The following is a 15,093-nucleotide window of genomic DNA, read 5'->3' as shown; positions in this document are numbered from 1 at the left end:
AACACAATGTCATGGCTCTCTTGAGTTTCCAGTTATTCCTTCAACTCTGATTTTTCTCTGATAGAGTGATTGGAACATATACTTTGTCACAAAAAACATTCATGAAGTTTGGTTCTTTTATGAGTTTATTATGGGTGCACAAAAAAGTGATCAAATCTGCTGGGTCAAAAATATACATACAGCAGCGCTATTATTAACCCATTTTCACTTCAATTAGGTGCTTTTGGTAGCCATCCACAAGTTTCAGGCAAGCTTCTGGTTGAATCTTTGACCACTCCTCTTGACAGAATTGGTGCAGTTCAGTTAAATTTGATGGCTTTCTGAAATGGACTTGTTTCTTCAGCATTGTCCACAAGTTCTCAATAGGGTTTAAGTCAGGACTTTGGGAAGGCCATTCTAAAACCTTAATTCTAGCCTGATTTAGCCATTCCATTACCACTTTAGATGTGTGTTTGGGGTCATTGTCCTGTTGGAACACCCAACTGCGCCAAAGACCCAATCTTCGGGCTGATGACTTTAGGTTATCTTGACGAATTTGAAGGTAATTCTCCTTCTTCATTATCCCATTTACTCTCTGTAAAGCACCAGTTCCATTGGTAGCGAAACAGCCCCACAGCATAATGACGGTAGGCATTGTGTACTTGGGGTTAAAGGCCTCACCTTTTCTCCTCCAAACATAGTGCTGGGCGTTGTGGCCAAACAGCTCGATTTTGTTTCGTCTGAACACAGAACTTTTCTCCAGAAGATCTTATCTTTGTCCATGTGATCAGCAGCAAACTTCAGTCGATCCTTAAGGTGCCTCTTTTGGAGCAAGGGTTTCCTTCTTGCACGGCAGCCTCTCAGTCCATGGAGATGCTAAACACAGATGCAAAGCAGATCTGCTTTTTGGTGATTCTCAGTTGAATCTTCACCCTCCTGACCAATTTTCTCTCAGCAGCATGTGATAGCTTGCGTTTTCTTCCTGATCGTGGCAGTGACAAAACAGTGCCATGCACTTTACACTTAAAAACAATTGTTTTCACTGTTGCTCTTGGGATCTGCAGCTGCTTTGAAATGCCTCCAAGTGACTTACCTGACTTGTTCTAGTCAAGGATTCGCTTTTTCAGATCCATGCTGAGCTCCTTTGACTTTCCCATTGTATCGTTTGTGGGCGTTTGCATCCATAAGCCCTATTTAAATGGCCTCAAGAGAAGTCACCAGCTGTAGTCTCTCATAATCACTCACAAGAAGTCGAGGCCATGCTATGAAGCTGTGTGTATATGTGTGTGTGTGTGTGTGTATATATATATATATATACACATATACATATACATATACATATACATATACATATACATATACATATACATATACATATACATATACATATACATATACATATACATATACATATACATATACATATACATATACATATACATATACATATACATATACATATACATATACATATACATATACATATACATATACATATACATATACATATACATATACATATACATATACATATACATATACATATACATATACATATACATATACATATACATATACATACATACATATACATACATACATATACATATACATACATACATATACATACATACATATACATATACATACATACATATATACATACTTGTGAACCGGCGTTGCACTTCAGTGGCGTTTTCGGTCTTCCAATAGCATTTCAGGACAAACTTTCTCTCTTCGAAACTAAGTTGATTTCCTTCCATAGCTTCAGTAATTCAGGATATCTGTAACACAAAAAAAGAGTGAGTACATTTATAATGATCATCAATTTGAACATTTGTTTCATGTATTGGAAGCTATTTCATTTCGTTCTATGTTCATAAATAAAGGTTTTCTCGTCATTCTAAAAGTGAGTACATTTTTTGAGACACCCTGTGTATATATATATATATATATACACACATACATATACACATATATACATACATACATATACATATACGTACACATACATGCGGTAAAATTTATGGATGAAAAGAGAAACCAGGTAACATAAACATATTCATCTAACAATAGGCACAAATATAAGGCGATTACTGGTAAGTAATTACAAATTCACTGGTGAAAATCAAGTGATACGTCGCTGTTGTAGCTGTCCTCGTCATTCACATCACCTTCCGCATCAGCGTCGAGTGTCTGAGTGAGTTCACGTTCATCGTCGCCAACATTGGCTCTCGCTTGCTGGAGATGTTGCAAACCAGTCTGAATCGGGCCGTTTGACCTGAAACAATGGCTCTGACAATCCGTCGAGAGCGGTTGGTGCTCGCATGTTGCCGAATTTGGTATAGCTCTTCTCGTCGTGCATCATGCAGTTCTCGCAGAACTGTCGGACTTTGGTCTTGAATGGGGCATTCCAGTAGACCTCAGGGGCCTGTATAAATTTGGTGCAGCCTCCTAGACGGGCACATCAATATGGAGCTTCTTCAATTGTTTCTTGGTGGCATTGCCAATGTGACAACGGTATGAATCCCAGGCAAGAAGGCGCTTGCCATCTGACCGCCTTCTCAGGTTGACTAAACACTTATTTGCCCCACTGTATATGCACCGTTTTACAATTTCTCGTGTATAAGCTGCCCCCTGATTCTCAATGTTCTGATATAAAGAGTTCGGCGTTGAACATGCTAGGCTTCACTGTCAGTCAGAGTTGTGTATTCCGGGAACTTGATTCCAGCTTTGGTGAAAGCTCGAAAAGTGCTGCCGACACTTGAGCCCAGTCATACACAATTCATTGTAACTCGCGACATGCATCACTCCCAAGCCTTTGATTCTCTTCGGTTTCATATCGGCATCGGCAATTCATTCCAAATCGTTGCGTAACTACAATGTTGGCCATCCGTTAGCAATCCGTTAGCAATCCGTTAGCAATCTGTTAGCAATCCGTTAGCGAAGCTGTTGAATTGTGTTCGATCCATGGCTTCAATCCATTTTCCAAGCGTTCATTCCCGCATTGTGTTGTCATTCACGCCAGGCATTTCCCCCGTATAGCTCTATGCTGTTTCCTTAAGTCAGGGGTCTCAAACTCGAGGCCCGCGGGCCAACTGCGGCCCTCGGGACGATAATTTGCGGCCCCCGTCTTAATATGAAAGATTAATGTTCGTGCGGCCCGCAAGATTGATATGAATGACACTTGTTGTGTTCGGAGCTGAATGAACCAATCATGGTGAGGTATACGACTCTGGAGGGCGGGACATTGGCCGGGCTGTCCAGTGCCTCGCTCACTCACTCGCTCATTCATTCCTCCAATCAGCTGGGCGGAGGAGAAGCCGTGAAGCCGATCACTCCGCTCGGCGCGCACAGTCCTCCGCTGCTCTCAGCATAGAACTGAATGAGGCGCTATGATCCGTGATCCAGCCTGTGTCAGTGTCTGTAGCCATCTCCGCGAGTGAAACGGAGAAACGGAGAGCGAAAGTGTGCATGCGCCACAGACCCGCGCGACTGAAAGTGAAAGATCAACCCGAGACTAATTCCAAGTGGAAACACATATTACAGAGCCCCAGAGATGTCTCTTTCAAAGCCTGCCGTGAAGAGAAAGGTAGGTGATGAGCACAGACAGTTTCAAGAAAAGTGGGGAGTGCAATATTTCTTTGTTGAACACAGGGGCACTCCGACGTGTCTCATTTGCACTGAAAAAGTTGCGGTGCACAAGGAATACAATTTGAAACATCATTATACTACGAGACATGCTGAGGAGTACGAAAAATACCAGGGAGATGAGAGAGCCAACCAGGTTGCCAGTCTTACAACACGTCTTCTGAGGCAACAGGATTTCTTCAAGAAGGCTACCAAAGACAGTAATGCAGCAGTCGAAGCTAACTACGCCATTTGTGAGTTGATTGCTAAAGCAGGAAAGCCATTCACAGAAGGTGAATTTATCAAAAAGTGCATATTACAGGCTGCACATATTGTCTGTCCAGAAAAGGAAAGTCAGTTCAACCACATCAGCCTTTCTGCCAACACCGTGGCAGAGCGCATTTCTCACCTGTCAAGTGACATTTATCATCAAATGTGTGAGAAAGCACAATGTTTCAGTGTATATTCAGTGGCTTTTGATGAGTTGATGAAACCACAGACATCACAGACACTGCCCAGCTCGCAATATATGTCCGTGGTGTTGATGACAATTTTGAAGTAATGGAGGAGTTGCTCACAGTAATTCCAATGCATGGCCAGACCACCGCTAAGGAAATATTTCACCAGCTGTGTGATGCCATTGAGAATGCCGGTTTGCCATTGAAGAGCTTTGTTGGAATAACAACCGATGGAGCCCCATCAATGACAGGGAGGAAGAATGGACTGGTAGCACTTGTTAAAAAAAACTGGAAGAGGAGGGTGTGGAAGAGGCCATAGCTCTGCACTGCATTATCTATCAGCAGGCCCTTTGCAGCAGATGCCTGAAGTTTGACAATGTGATGTCTGTCGTTGTGAAATGCATCAACCAAATCAGATCCAGGGGCTTAAAGCACAGAAGGGTCCGTGCTTTTTTAGAGGAAATGGAGTCAGAATATGGGGATGTGCTCTACTTCACTGAGGTACGTTGGCTCAGCAGGGGAAACGTGTTGAAGAGATCTTTTGAGTTGAGAGCAGAAGTAAAAGACTTCATGGAGATAGACGGGGTTGCTGTTCCTGTGCTAAGTGATCCCAAATGGCTCATGGACTTGGCTTTTCTTGTTGATATCACACATGAGCTTAATGTACTGAACAAGAAGCTACAAGGCCAGGGGCAACTTGTCAGTGCTGCCTATGACAACGTGAGAGCATTCTGCACTAAACTTGTGTTATGGAAAGCCCAGCTCTCTCAGACAAACCTTTGCCATTTCCCAGCATGCAAGGCTCTCGTGGATGCAGGCACACCATTCAGTGGTGAGAAGTATGTTGAGGCCATTTCGAAGCTACAGGAGGAATTTGATCACAGATTTGCAGACTTCAAGACACACAAAGCCACATTTCAAATTTTTGTGGACCCCTTCTCCTTTGATGTGCAAGATGCCCCTCCTGAGCTTCAAATGGAGCTCATTGACCTGCAGTGCAACTCTGCACTCAAAGCCAAGTTCAGGGAGGTGAGTGGAGAAGCAGACAAGCTTGGGCAATTTTTGAGAGAGTTGACCCCCAGCTTCCCTGAACTTTCCCGAATGTTCAAGCGGACCATGTGCCCTTTTGGGAGCACATACTTGTGTGAGAAGCTCTTCTCCACCTTGAACTTCAATAAGTCCAAGTAGAGGTCCAGACTTACTGATGAGCATCTTCAAGCTCTACTGAGGGTCTCCACTGCTTGCTCCCTCAAGCCAAATGTGACTTAGCTATGTGAGAAGAAGCGCTGCTAGGTCTCTAGCAGCAAGGAGTAGGCAAGAGAAGCCGTGTTCAGAATATTTCATGTTCAATGTTCCATTCAAGTTCAGAAAGTTAAAGGTTAAAGAGCTGTTAATACAGACATTTGAAACGGAATAAAAATAATTCATTTTCTGTACTTAGCCAGGCAGTGTATATCTACTGTATGCTCATTATTATTATTTTATTTTTGTATGACTGATTGATTTATTTGTTATTCATCTTTAAGTTAATTTATTTATTTCATTATTTTTTGCTAAAAAATAAAGATATTTGATAACGTTGGAATGTTTTATCAGCACTTTTCTTGTGGAAATCCTGAAGCGGCCCAATCTCACCCAGACTCGGCCTCTAGCGGCCCCCAGGTAAATTGAGTTTGAGACCCCTGCCTTAAGTATTGAGAGTGTTTTTGAGGGTTAAAAGCGCTGCAAGCCCACGGAAGTCAAATGCCTTGCCACTCCCCTGGGATGTTTTGAATGGATTTACCGTAATGCTTGGAATGTGCGGGGAAGCAATTTTTATGGTGAACGTCTGCTGGGTTGATCGCAATAAGTAGCGTGCCGGCAAGAAATAAAACCAGTCACTCAAGCGGTCAGGGCCATACAAAACCGACAGATTGGGCGCATCAACCATTTTAGAGAAAATTATAGACTTTTAGTGCGCCCTATAGGTGTGAAAATACGGGAAGTCTATCTTGATGAGACCCCGATGCTTTTTAATGACTTAAATTAAAATTTTCTTGACAAACATTTAAGATGTGGTGGCCAAATTGCTTCTAATATCGAAATATCTCGATTTTTTTCGATGGTTCAAATTACTGCGATAGTTGTCACTTTCAAACAATAAGTAAAAAGAAAAAAAATCAAAGCAGAATTTTGTTTTATTTCATAATCGCAAATGTACAATCGTTTCCTTTTTGTGTTCCGAAAGGGAGGGTGTTGTTTGCACGTAGACAAATTCAAACAGGAAGTAACATGAGCACAACCAGGTAATGTGCCCATAGTGCTATACATAATGTTCAAGTCTCTGGGTGCAATAATAGCATACACATTACACAGGTATCAAAGTTAATATTTTAACGATCGACCGCAAGACCTTCGATCAAACTTAACTATTGTGATGTGCTGACTTGATAAACGCTATGGTCAGAGCACGTACCTACGGTAAGATGGCGGCGCCCCGAGCGAGCAATAGCAGACACAAGTAAGTGTACTAACGTCTGGCCATTCTGGGCACGTTTAACTACAGTAAGATGGCCGTGCCCCAAGCGAGCAGTGATGGGAACGTGGGTTTTTTCATGTTTTATGCAAGACACGGTTTATTTTTTCCTTGAATTATATTCATAAAGTCAAAATACATTTTTTAGCGTTTTATCTGTTTATCTTTTCTTTATTTTGAAATAATCGGCCGCATTGTCTTGCGTCATTTTGTCGTGACGTCATCATCTTACGGCGCCGTCAACTTGCAGTTTTTATGTCGTGTTTTTATGGACATATAAATCGCACCATCGTTTCAGTACTCATTTTTTGTCCAACTAAAACGGCTTACAGTAATACCTCGACATACAAGTGCAATTTCGAGCAAATATTTATCTTAAGATACGAGACACATTTTTTTCGGGTTTTTTTTCCCGTTAGTCAGTGCGAATGGTGGAGCCTGTTCGCATCTCAAAGTCAGGGTGGAGGCGGGGCAAATTGAGCCAACTGGGTGAAAGAAAGGTATTAAAATTTAAAACAAAATTAGAATTAAGTTTAGTGTAAGGTTAGATTAAATTTATTTTTGAGTGTCTGCATCGTAATCCAAGTTCATTTAAATTTGTTTGTTATTTTACAAGCGCGTTGCCGTGCAAAAAGTCTCTCTCTGTCCCTCTCTCTCTCTCCTCCATGAAATCCGTCTTATTTTAGTACTATTAAACCACTAGTTATTTGTTACTTTGTTAATAGATGGCAAATTAGAACAAATAAAAATGTTTTTCCGATCCAATATCCTGTTTTTGGTGTTTTTTCAGAGGGTTGGAACGAATTAATTTGTTTTTGATTCATTTCTATGGGAAACGTTCATTTGAGTTACGAGTAAATCGACATACGAGCTCAGTCCCGGAACGCATTAAGCTCGTATCTCGAGGTACCACTGTATATGCGAGTAAATGCGGTGCATTTCAGCAGTACCCTTGTCCCATTTCTGGTATATTTCCAGAGTGAATGCAATTCACGCAAAATCGATATGAAATGTATAAACAAATACAGTAATACCTCGAGTATCGCGGTTAATGAGGGGTCGGACCACCTCGCGAAAAGTGAAAATTTGCGCAGTAGGGTCACCCCTATTTAAAAAAAGGATCAAGAGGGGCTTCTGGCTACAAGTTTCAGTGTGGATTTTCACATTTTTATGAGCTTAAAAAAATAATAATAATAAAAAAATAAATCGCCTCGTGGTGTAAAGGTTCACTCGCCTGACTTCGTTGCAGGCAGACGCGGACTCAATTCTCGCAGGTGGCGTTATAATTGGGAGTGCAGATGGTCGTTTGTCTCACTGTGTGCCCTACGACTGACTGGCGACCAATCTAGGGTTTAGTCTGCCTTTCGCCTGAAGACAGCTGGGTTAGGCTCCAGCACCCCCGCAACCCTTTCGAAGATGGGCGATGGATTAAAATAATAATAATAATAATCGGACATAGGCCCTGTCGTCATCATCAACAACAAAAAGCCTACTTGTCATCACACCCAGAAACTGCGTGTGACGAAATTGGTAGTGCTTCTCCATAAGGTGCGTTTACTCTGCAAAAGACCTAAATAAGTGATAGTTACGGACTTGTAATTTGGCATTCTGCTGTTATGGATACAGGTCACTTACCTCTCACTGTCTTTCACTTACCTTCAGTCAGCTAGTAGGAGGCAGATCACCACCCAAACATCTTTTCATATGACCTCAGAAGGGAATGTGTGTTGTGTTACCGCACATTTAGAGTTATGATGGATGTGGGGAAAAAACTGTACTTAAGCCTATTTGTCCGTACTTTGTGGGACCTATAGCGTCTGCCAGAGGGCAGCAGCTGGAACAGATTGTGACCAGGGTGGTATGGGCCCCCTATGATGTTCCTGGCTCTGCTGAGGTAACAAGGGCTGGCAATGTCTTCCAGTGAGGGCAGAGAGCAGCCGACAATCCTCTGGGCAGTGTTAATCACTTTCTGCATGGCCTTTTTGTCTGCCGCCGTGCTTCCAGCGTACCACACTGTGATGCAGTACGCCAGGATGCTCTCTACAGTGGTTCTATAGAAGGTTATCAGAAGCTTGGTGTCCAAGTTGTTCCTCCTAAGTACCCTGAGGAAATGGAGTCGTTTCTGAGCCTTCTTCACGACTGCCGTGATGTTTGTAGACCATGAGAGCTTATCCGTGACGTGGACCCCCAGGAATTTAAAGGACTGGACCCTGTCTACACATACTCCATTTATGAGGAGTGGGGCCAGATCTGTGCCGTGTTTGCGAAAGTCCAGGATTATTTCTTTAGTTTTCGTGGTGTTCACTGTAAGATTGTTCACCGAGCACCACGAAGACAGTTTGTTGACCTCATCTCTGTAGACCGACTCATCCCCTCCTGAGATGAGTCCGACCACATTGGTGTCGTCAGCGAATTTGATGATGGCGTTAGACGGATGGGTAGGTGTACAGTCGTATGTGTACAGGGAGTACAGAAGAGGACTCAGTACACAGCCTTGAGGGGAGCCAGTGCTCAGTGTAATGGAGGAACAGAGGTGGGGACCAAGTCTAACAGTTTGTGGTCGGTTGGTCAAGAAGTTTTTTATCCAGCAGCAGATTGAAGAGGATAGTCCAAGGTGGGAGAGTTTGTCAGTCAGAATGTCCGGTTTTATGGTGTTGAAGGCTGAACTACAGTCAATGAAGAGCATCCTCGTGTAGTTCCCATGGTGTTCCAGGTGGCTCAGTGCTGTATGTAGAGCAATGGCAATAGCATCCTCAGTGGACCTGTTTGCTCTATAAGCAAACTGGTGAGGGTCAACTGAGGGAGGGATTGTATTCCTGATATGGCGGGCTACCAACCTTTCAAACACTTCATGATCACAGGCGTGAGTGCAACAGGCCTATAATCATTCATGCTGTCAATGGTTGGCTTTTTGGGGACAGGGATAATGGTGGCAGATTTCAGACAGGATAGAATGATGGATTGTTGCAGGGAACAATTGAAAATTGGTCAGCACAGGCTTTGAGCACCTTCCCAGGTACTCCGTCAGGGCCAGCAGCCTTCCTGGTGTTCACAGACCGCATTACCAGTCTCACTTCCTGTTCCCGGAACTTCAGTGTATTGCTGCAGGGTGGTGGTGGGGGCGTTGAGACTGGGTCTGATTTGTCAGTCTCAAAGCGGGCAAAGAAACGGTTCAATTCCTCCGCTAGTGAGGCATCTGCGTTAACAGACATATTATTGTGATTGTAGTTGGTAATATGTCGTATTCCTTGCCACATCTTCTTTGGGTTATTTTCTGTGAAGTGCTCCTCAATTTTCTTAGTATATGCTGCCTTGGCCTTTTTAATGCCTCTTTTCAGCTCAGCTCTGGCAGCTCTATATTTTATCTTGTCCCCTGATCTAAAGGCGGTGTTACGGCATTTGATGAGTGCCTGTGTCTCATTGGTTGCTTAGGAAAAACCCGGATTCGTTTATTTATAGTGACGTTGTCATTGCAATTTTTTATGTAAGAAAGTACAGAGTCCATGTAGTCCTGGAGGTTGTCGTGTACGAAAAGTTCCCAGTTGGTGCGGGAAAAACAGACCTGCAGCTGAGAAAGTGCGTCCTCAGGCCAAGTTTTTATTATCTTTATTTGTGGCGTTGTTTGCCTCCGGAGTGGAGTAAAAAAAAATAAAAAAAAATAAAAAAGTAAACCCCCAGAAAAAAATCTGCGATGTAGTGAAACAATGATAACCGAAGCGCGAATTAGCAAGGTTTCTCTGTAAGTGTAGGACAATTTAAATCAAACTGTTATTATCATGTTTTACATTAATTGAAAGTACAGTACAGTAATCCCTCGAATATTGCAGCTTCTCTCTCTCTCTCTCTCTCTCTCTCTCTCTCTCTCTCTCTCGCTCTCGCTCTCGCTCTCTCGCTCTCTCGCTCTCTCTCTCTCCCTCCCTCCCTCCCTCCCCCTCTCCCTCTCACTCCCTCTCTCCCTCTCAAAACAACTTTTGTACGGAAAAAATATTTTTAAAAAAGTAAGTTTTTTTGTAAAACCGATCTCGTCTTCCCCATTTCGGCCCTAATTCGGATCGTCTCGGTCACTGGTAGCAGATGAAATTGTCATTGCCGATTGCTAATGTTGTCATGCTTTGAACATGCGCTCGTGAGTCATTTCTGCCTTTTCACTATATAAATATGTAGCGTCTCAGCAAGCAATATACCCAGACACTCAAGCTGTCAGCGACATACAGTGACATCTACAGAATTCTGAATTTAGTGCATACAAAAGGCACACCGACTGTTTCCAGGTGCGGAAAAACTGTTTTCTTTCCATGTTGACTGCGCCTTACGGTAGATATGTTCGTGCTCTCATGTAGCTTTCATGTATATGATTTGTTTGCATTTCCTAATTTCCTTGAATTTGTTTCAGAAATGGGAGCCACATTCCCGAAGTAATCTAGAACACATGCCCCACCACAGTTTCTCAAACCCAAAACCGACAAACGACATATTTTTTAGTTAGAGTTTCCGGAGCTTGGAGAATTGCCAATTTCCTACTTTTTAGGATTTGCCTTGCCAATCGTTACATTTGTACTCTAACATTTAGCTGCATTAAACCCGTAAGTGCAATGCCAAGTCTGTAAGTTTTAAGCCAAAGTTCTCTCAATTTGTATGCCTTTAAAGCAATATATAGCAACCTCATCTGGTTGACATCAATTGTTCAATGCTCATGCAATCCGTAATATTCCAATTATATTCCAATAGTCATCAATATGACGCATGACAAAGCATATTCCACCTGCCCAGGACAGAACAGGGAATGTCTTCCGTGCACTGAAAACACTCCATGCCTCCTCAGTTGTAGGCAAATTATGCCTGTTTTAAAATCAATTAATTTATCCAAAGCAGGTTCCCAATTTTGAAGCCAAACCAACCAATCTTTCACCCAACAGAATTTCTATCACCTTGTCAGATATTCTTGTGTAGAATCCGAAAAATGCGAAAGTAACTGCAGAACACTGATTTTCCTGCAGACCATATTTTGCTCTTATTCTGAACAACGGAAGCGCGCTCTTAGCCGCTACAGACCCGCTGCAAAAAGCAGAATTTCTCCTCACCCACACATCCTATCGGTCATAAATTCCTTGATGTTTTGCTCTGTTTACAAATGCCTCCCCAGCGAGGTATCATGTTTGAAATGTCACTTTTTAGCCGTGAGTACGTACTGTATTTTAGAGAAGACTACCATTAGTCCCTAGTAACCTAAATTCCTATCCGGTTTCCAACCACATCATACAACTTGCCAAGACTCCATAATCTCAGAAATGTTACAAGCACAAAATTGCAAAAAACATTTTTTTCTGCACACACAGGTTTGCTTCAGCAATGTCTATAGCCAATTTATCTAATTTTTTCACAAATGGGATCCGCCAATGATTTTCTTTGAGAATTGTTTAAAGATTGCCTTCTACTTCCTGACATTCATATATTTCACTTCCCTAGACAATCTCTGCTAAATTCGTGGGGATATCTTCCCAAATCAGACGATCAACCCAGTATCATCCAGACACCTTAACAAATTCTATACACCATTCCACTAAAGCCAAACAATCCATTGCTTGGACACAGTCCACAGTCCTAAACATAGTCTCTAACCCAACTCACACAGCAGACTGTGTCAGTTTATCTGCCCTAATGCCAATATAAATAATAAACACAACTAAAAAGAGTTTCCACCACTAGTTAAATTTGTAAAGAAATTTGACAATGCTCTTCCATCATACACTTCACTCCTTCGTTTAGTAATTTTTATACTTTTCTCAAAATGTGACTCAAACTGTGACAACAAAATTTCCCGAATACGGGATGAATAAAGTTATCCAATCCAATCCAATCCAAATGCACAGACTTAAGCACGATAAAAGAGAAACAACAACAATAATGATAGCGGCAACAGACTCCGGGCCCAGTTTGAAAGCATAGCTGTGAGAACACTGGGAGACATAAAAATGAAAAGAAAAGAAAAAAAACCATGAAGACACAGGACTGTAACATTGAGTGCACTCATAACCAATTTAGACAACCAAAGTGAGTTATGTCTGACTCTTTTCACTATTAAAACCTCCAATTTTCTTTTTGTCTCTATAAGTAAGTTTTTCTATTTTCTTTTCTAATCTCTTGCGCTGAATTTACTTTTTCCTGCAGGTATACCTTTCTTTCCCTCATTTCATTACGCTGGCCAGCCAAGTCATATTTAGTCTATCCATAAATGTAGGTGTTTAATTCTCGAAGCGCTTTGATTTTCAACAAATTTCCAATCTTTACACACTAGACGCTGTTTTGGATCATCCTCATCAGCTTTGCTGTTCGATCTCCCCATTTTGAAATTAGGTGTGCAATCAGGGCAGTAATTTCCCCGTTGTTTTTATTTTCTTCCCTCCTTCGTTTGTTTTTCCCAAGGTTCTCGCCACACACGCAACACACAATCATACACTCGGAGCTCAAGTACTGACCGGCTTAGGTACAGGACACCGATGCCCTACATTTATATAGACTTTATAATACTCTGTACACCTGCTAGTGACTAGTATCCACAGGATGTTCGTCGCCGTCCCCAGACGCGAACTTACACATTCAGACCCATATCAACGAATGGTCATTCATGTGAACGCTTTACTTACCGAAGATGTCTTCAACTCTTTTTAGTTAAGTCGTGAACCTTGGGAACTCAAGTGCGGAGCGAAGGTCCAGCCCGTCAAAAGGGTCTTAAATGCCGTGGCTTTCCCAGATGTCGACTCTGTACCTGGATTCCTTCCGGTATCCTGACTCTGAGGTTCGAAGGACCAATAAATGATATGTTCACCAATAGGCTGTCCCAAAATGCATGCACAAATAAAGAGAAAAGACCGTCTTCTGGATTTCTTTCACTTGCAAGGAGAACGAACCGTTGATGTCAACTCCCTGCTTTGTTCTGGCCTCACATGCCTTTTTTGTTGTTTATTAACTTCAAGGACCCTAGTTACAATGGACATCTCAACTCTCACGGGAGGAAAACAGAAGTGAGACGTCAATAGTCAAAACAAATGAAAGTCTTGTGGAGTCTATGGTGGACGCACGTGCAGCTCAAGGCGTTTTGGATCTTCTTTGTTTTGTCCACTCCAAGCAGTCCAAGGCGTTTTGGCTTCTCTTCGTTTGGTTTAACTAAGGTTCTTCAGAGAAAAGCATTTACTTTGTTGCAAGCAAACATATAATAATATGAAACTAAGTTTAATAGTAAAGCAAAGCATATTCTTCATTTTAAGCAAATATATAATAATGTGAAACTAAAAATTCTGACAAGGTGTATAGACTGCTGTCAATGTGATCCACAATTTGCTCCACTACTATCTTTTCCAAGACTTTTGAGAGGGCTGGAAGGATGCTTATAGGTCTGTAGTTGTTGGTTATTGCGGGGTTCCCTGATGTGAGGACCGGTGTGATAACTGAGCACTTCCAGAGTTCAGGGAAGAGACTCTCATTTATGGATTTGTTTACAATGGTCGTTAATGGAGCTATGAGAAAAAAATGGTTAATACCCCCCTCCTTCACATTAAGTAAATAAAGCCCCGGCTACTACACTATTGAAATATCCTATTCTCCCTTGGGCACAGTTTTTAATGTTCTATCTTTGTTCACTTTCTTATCTAGGTCTGTCAGAAGCCTCCAGCTGGGCCCAAGGGCAGGAAGCAATCAGCAGGCGGAAGCGGCGACAGTAGCAGGGGTAATGGTGTCACTTGTGGTGGCAGCAGCGGAGCGAGCAGTAGCAGCAGCAGCACTAGAGCTTCCCCGGCCAGCACCATTAGAATCACCCGAGGGCAACAAGGAAGGCCGGCACTGTCATCTAACTTCAGCCTAGACGACATCACATCTCAACTTGAGAAAGTATGCTGTCATGTTATTGAACGTGTTGCTAGTTACAGGTATTTATGAAAAAGAGCCGTTGTTTACAAGTATTTATTAAAAAAGTAAAATAAAATTCTACCCCATAAGCATAAAATAAGACACAGAACCTTCACGTCCTTGACCAAAAAGTTTAAATCCTGACTCCTTTTATGTGATGTTACATTACAGTTTTTGGTTTAGAGGACAATCGCCATTGTGGATGGGTTTTAATATAAAGCAGGAAAGCCAAAGAGAACCAGGGCAACCTATTCCAGCAATAAGTGCTAATACAATACCTGAAGCTGATGAGTTAAAGTTCGAGTGGCAAACAAGTTTGACACAGAGCAAAAATCTTAAACTGTGAGAGTCAAAGAGCCACACCCCGCGGGTGACGTTGCAAAACAGACACACAAAAGTACAATTAAAACCATATTATTCACCATAACACTCTCTTTCCCTTACAAAACAACAATCCAATCTGACAAATTATTTTTTAAATATAGTAATTTATTATTTGTTTTTAATGGGACCTGATGAATGAGTGAGGGCGGCCCGGTGGAGCGAGTGGTTAGAGCGTCGGCCTCACAGCTCTGGGGTCATGGGTTCAAATCCAGGTCACGTCCACCT

General features: G+C 42.1%; 1 protein-coding gene across 2 annotated transcripts in view; it reads left to right on the top strand.

Moving 5' to 3' along the window:
* raph1a (Ras association (RalGDS/AF-6) and pleckstrin homology domains 1a) overlaps nucleotides 1-15,093 on the top strand; it is a 131,804-nt gene that overhangs the window by 29,484 nt on the left and 87,227 nt on the right. For both annotated transcript variants that reach the window (XM_077617265.1, XM_077617264.1), the window contains exon 5: nucleotides 14,233-14,466. In XM_077617265.1, the coding sequence (XP_077473391.1) occupies nucleotides 14,233-14,466 (234 nt within the window). The remainder of the gene's footprint in view (nucleotides 1-14,232; nucleotides 14,467-15,093) is intronic.

The sequence above is a fragment of the Stigmatopora argus genome, chromosome 13 (assembly GCF_051989625.1).
Source record: "Stigmatopora argus isolate UIUO_Sarg chromosome 13, RoL_Sarg_1.0, whole genome shotgun sequence".
Lineage (NCBI taxonomy): Eukaryota > Metazoa > Chordata > Actinopteri > Syngnathiformes > Syngnathidae > Stigmatopora > Stigmatopora argus.
The sequence above is the reverse complement of the archived record's forward strand: the minus strand, read 5'-3'. Positions and strand labels throughout refer to the sequence as shown.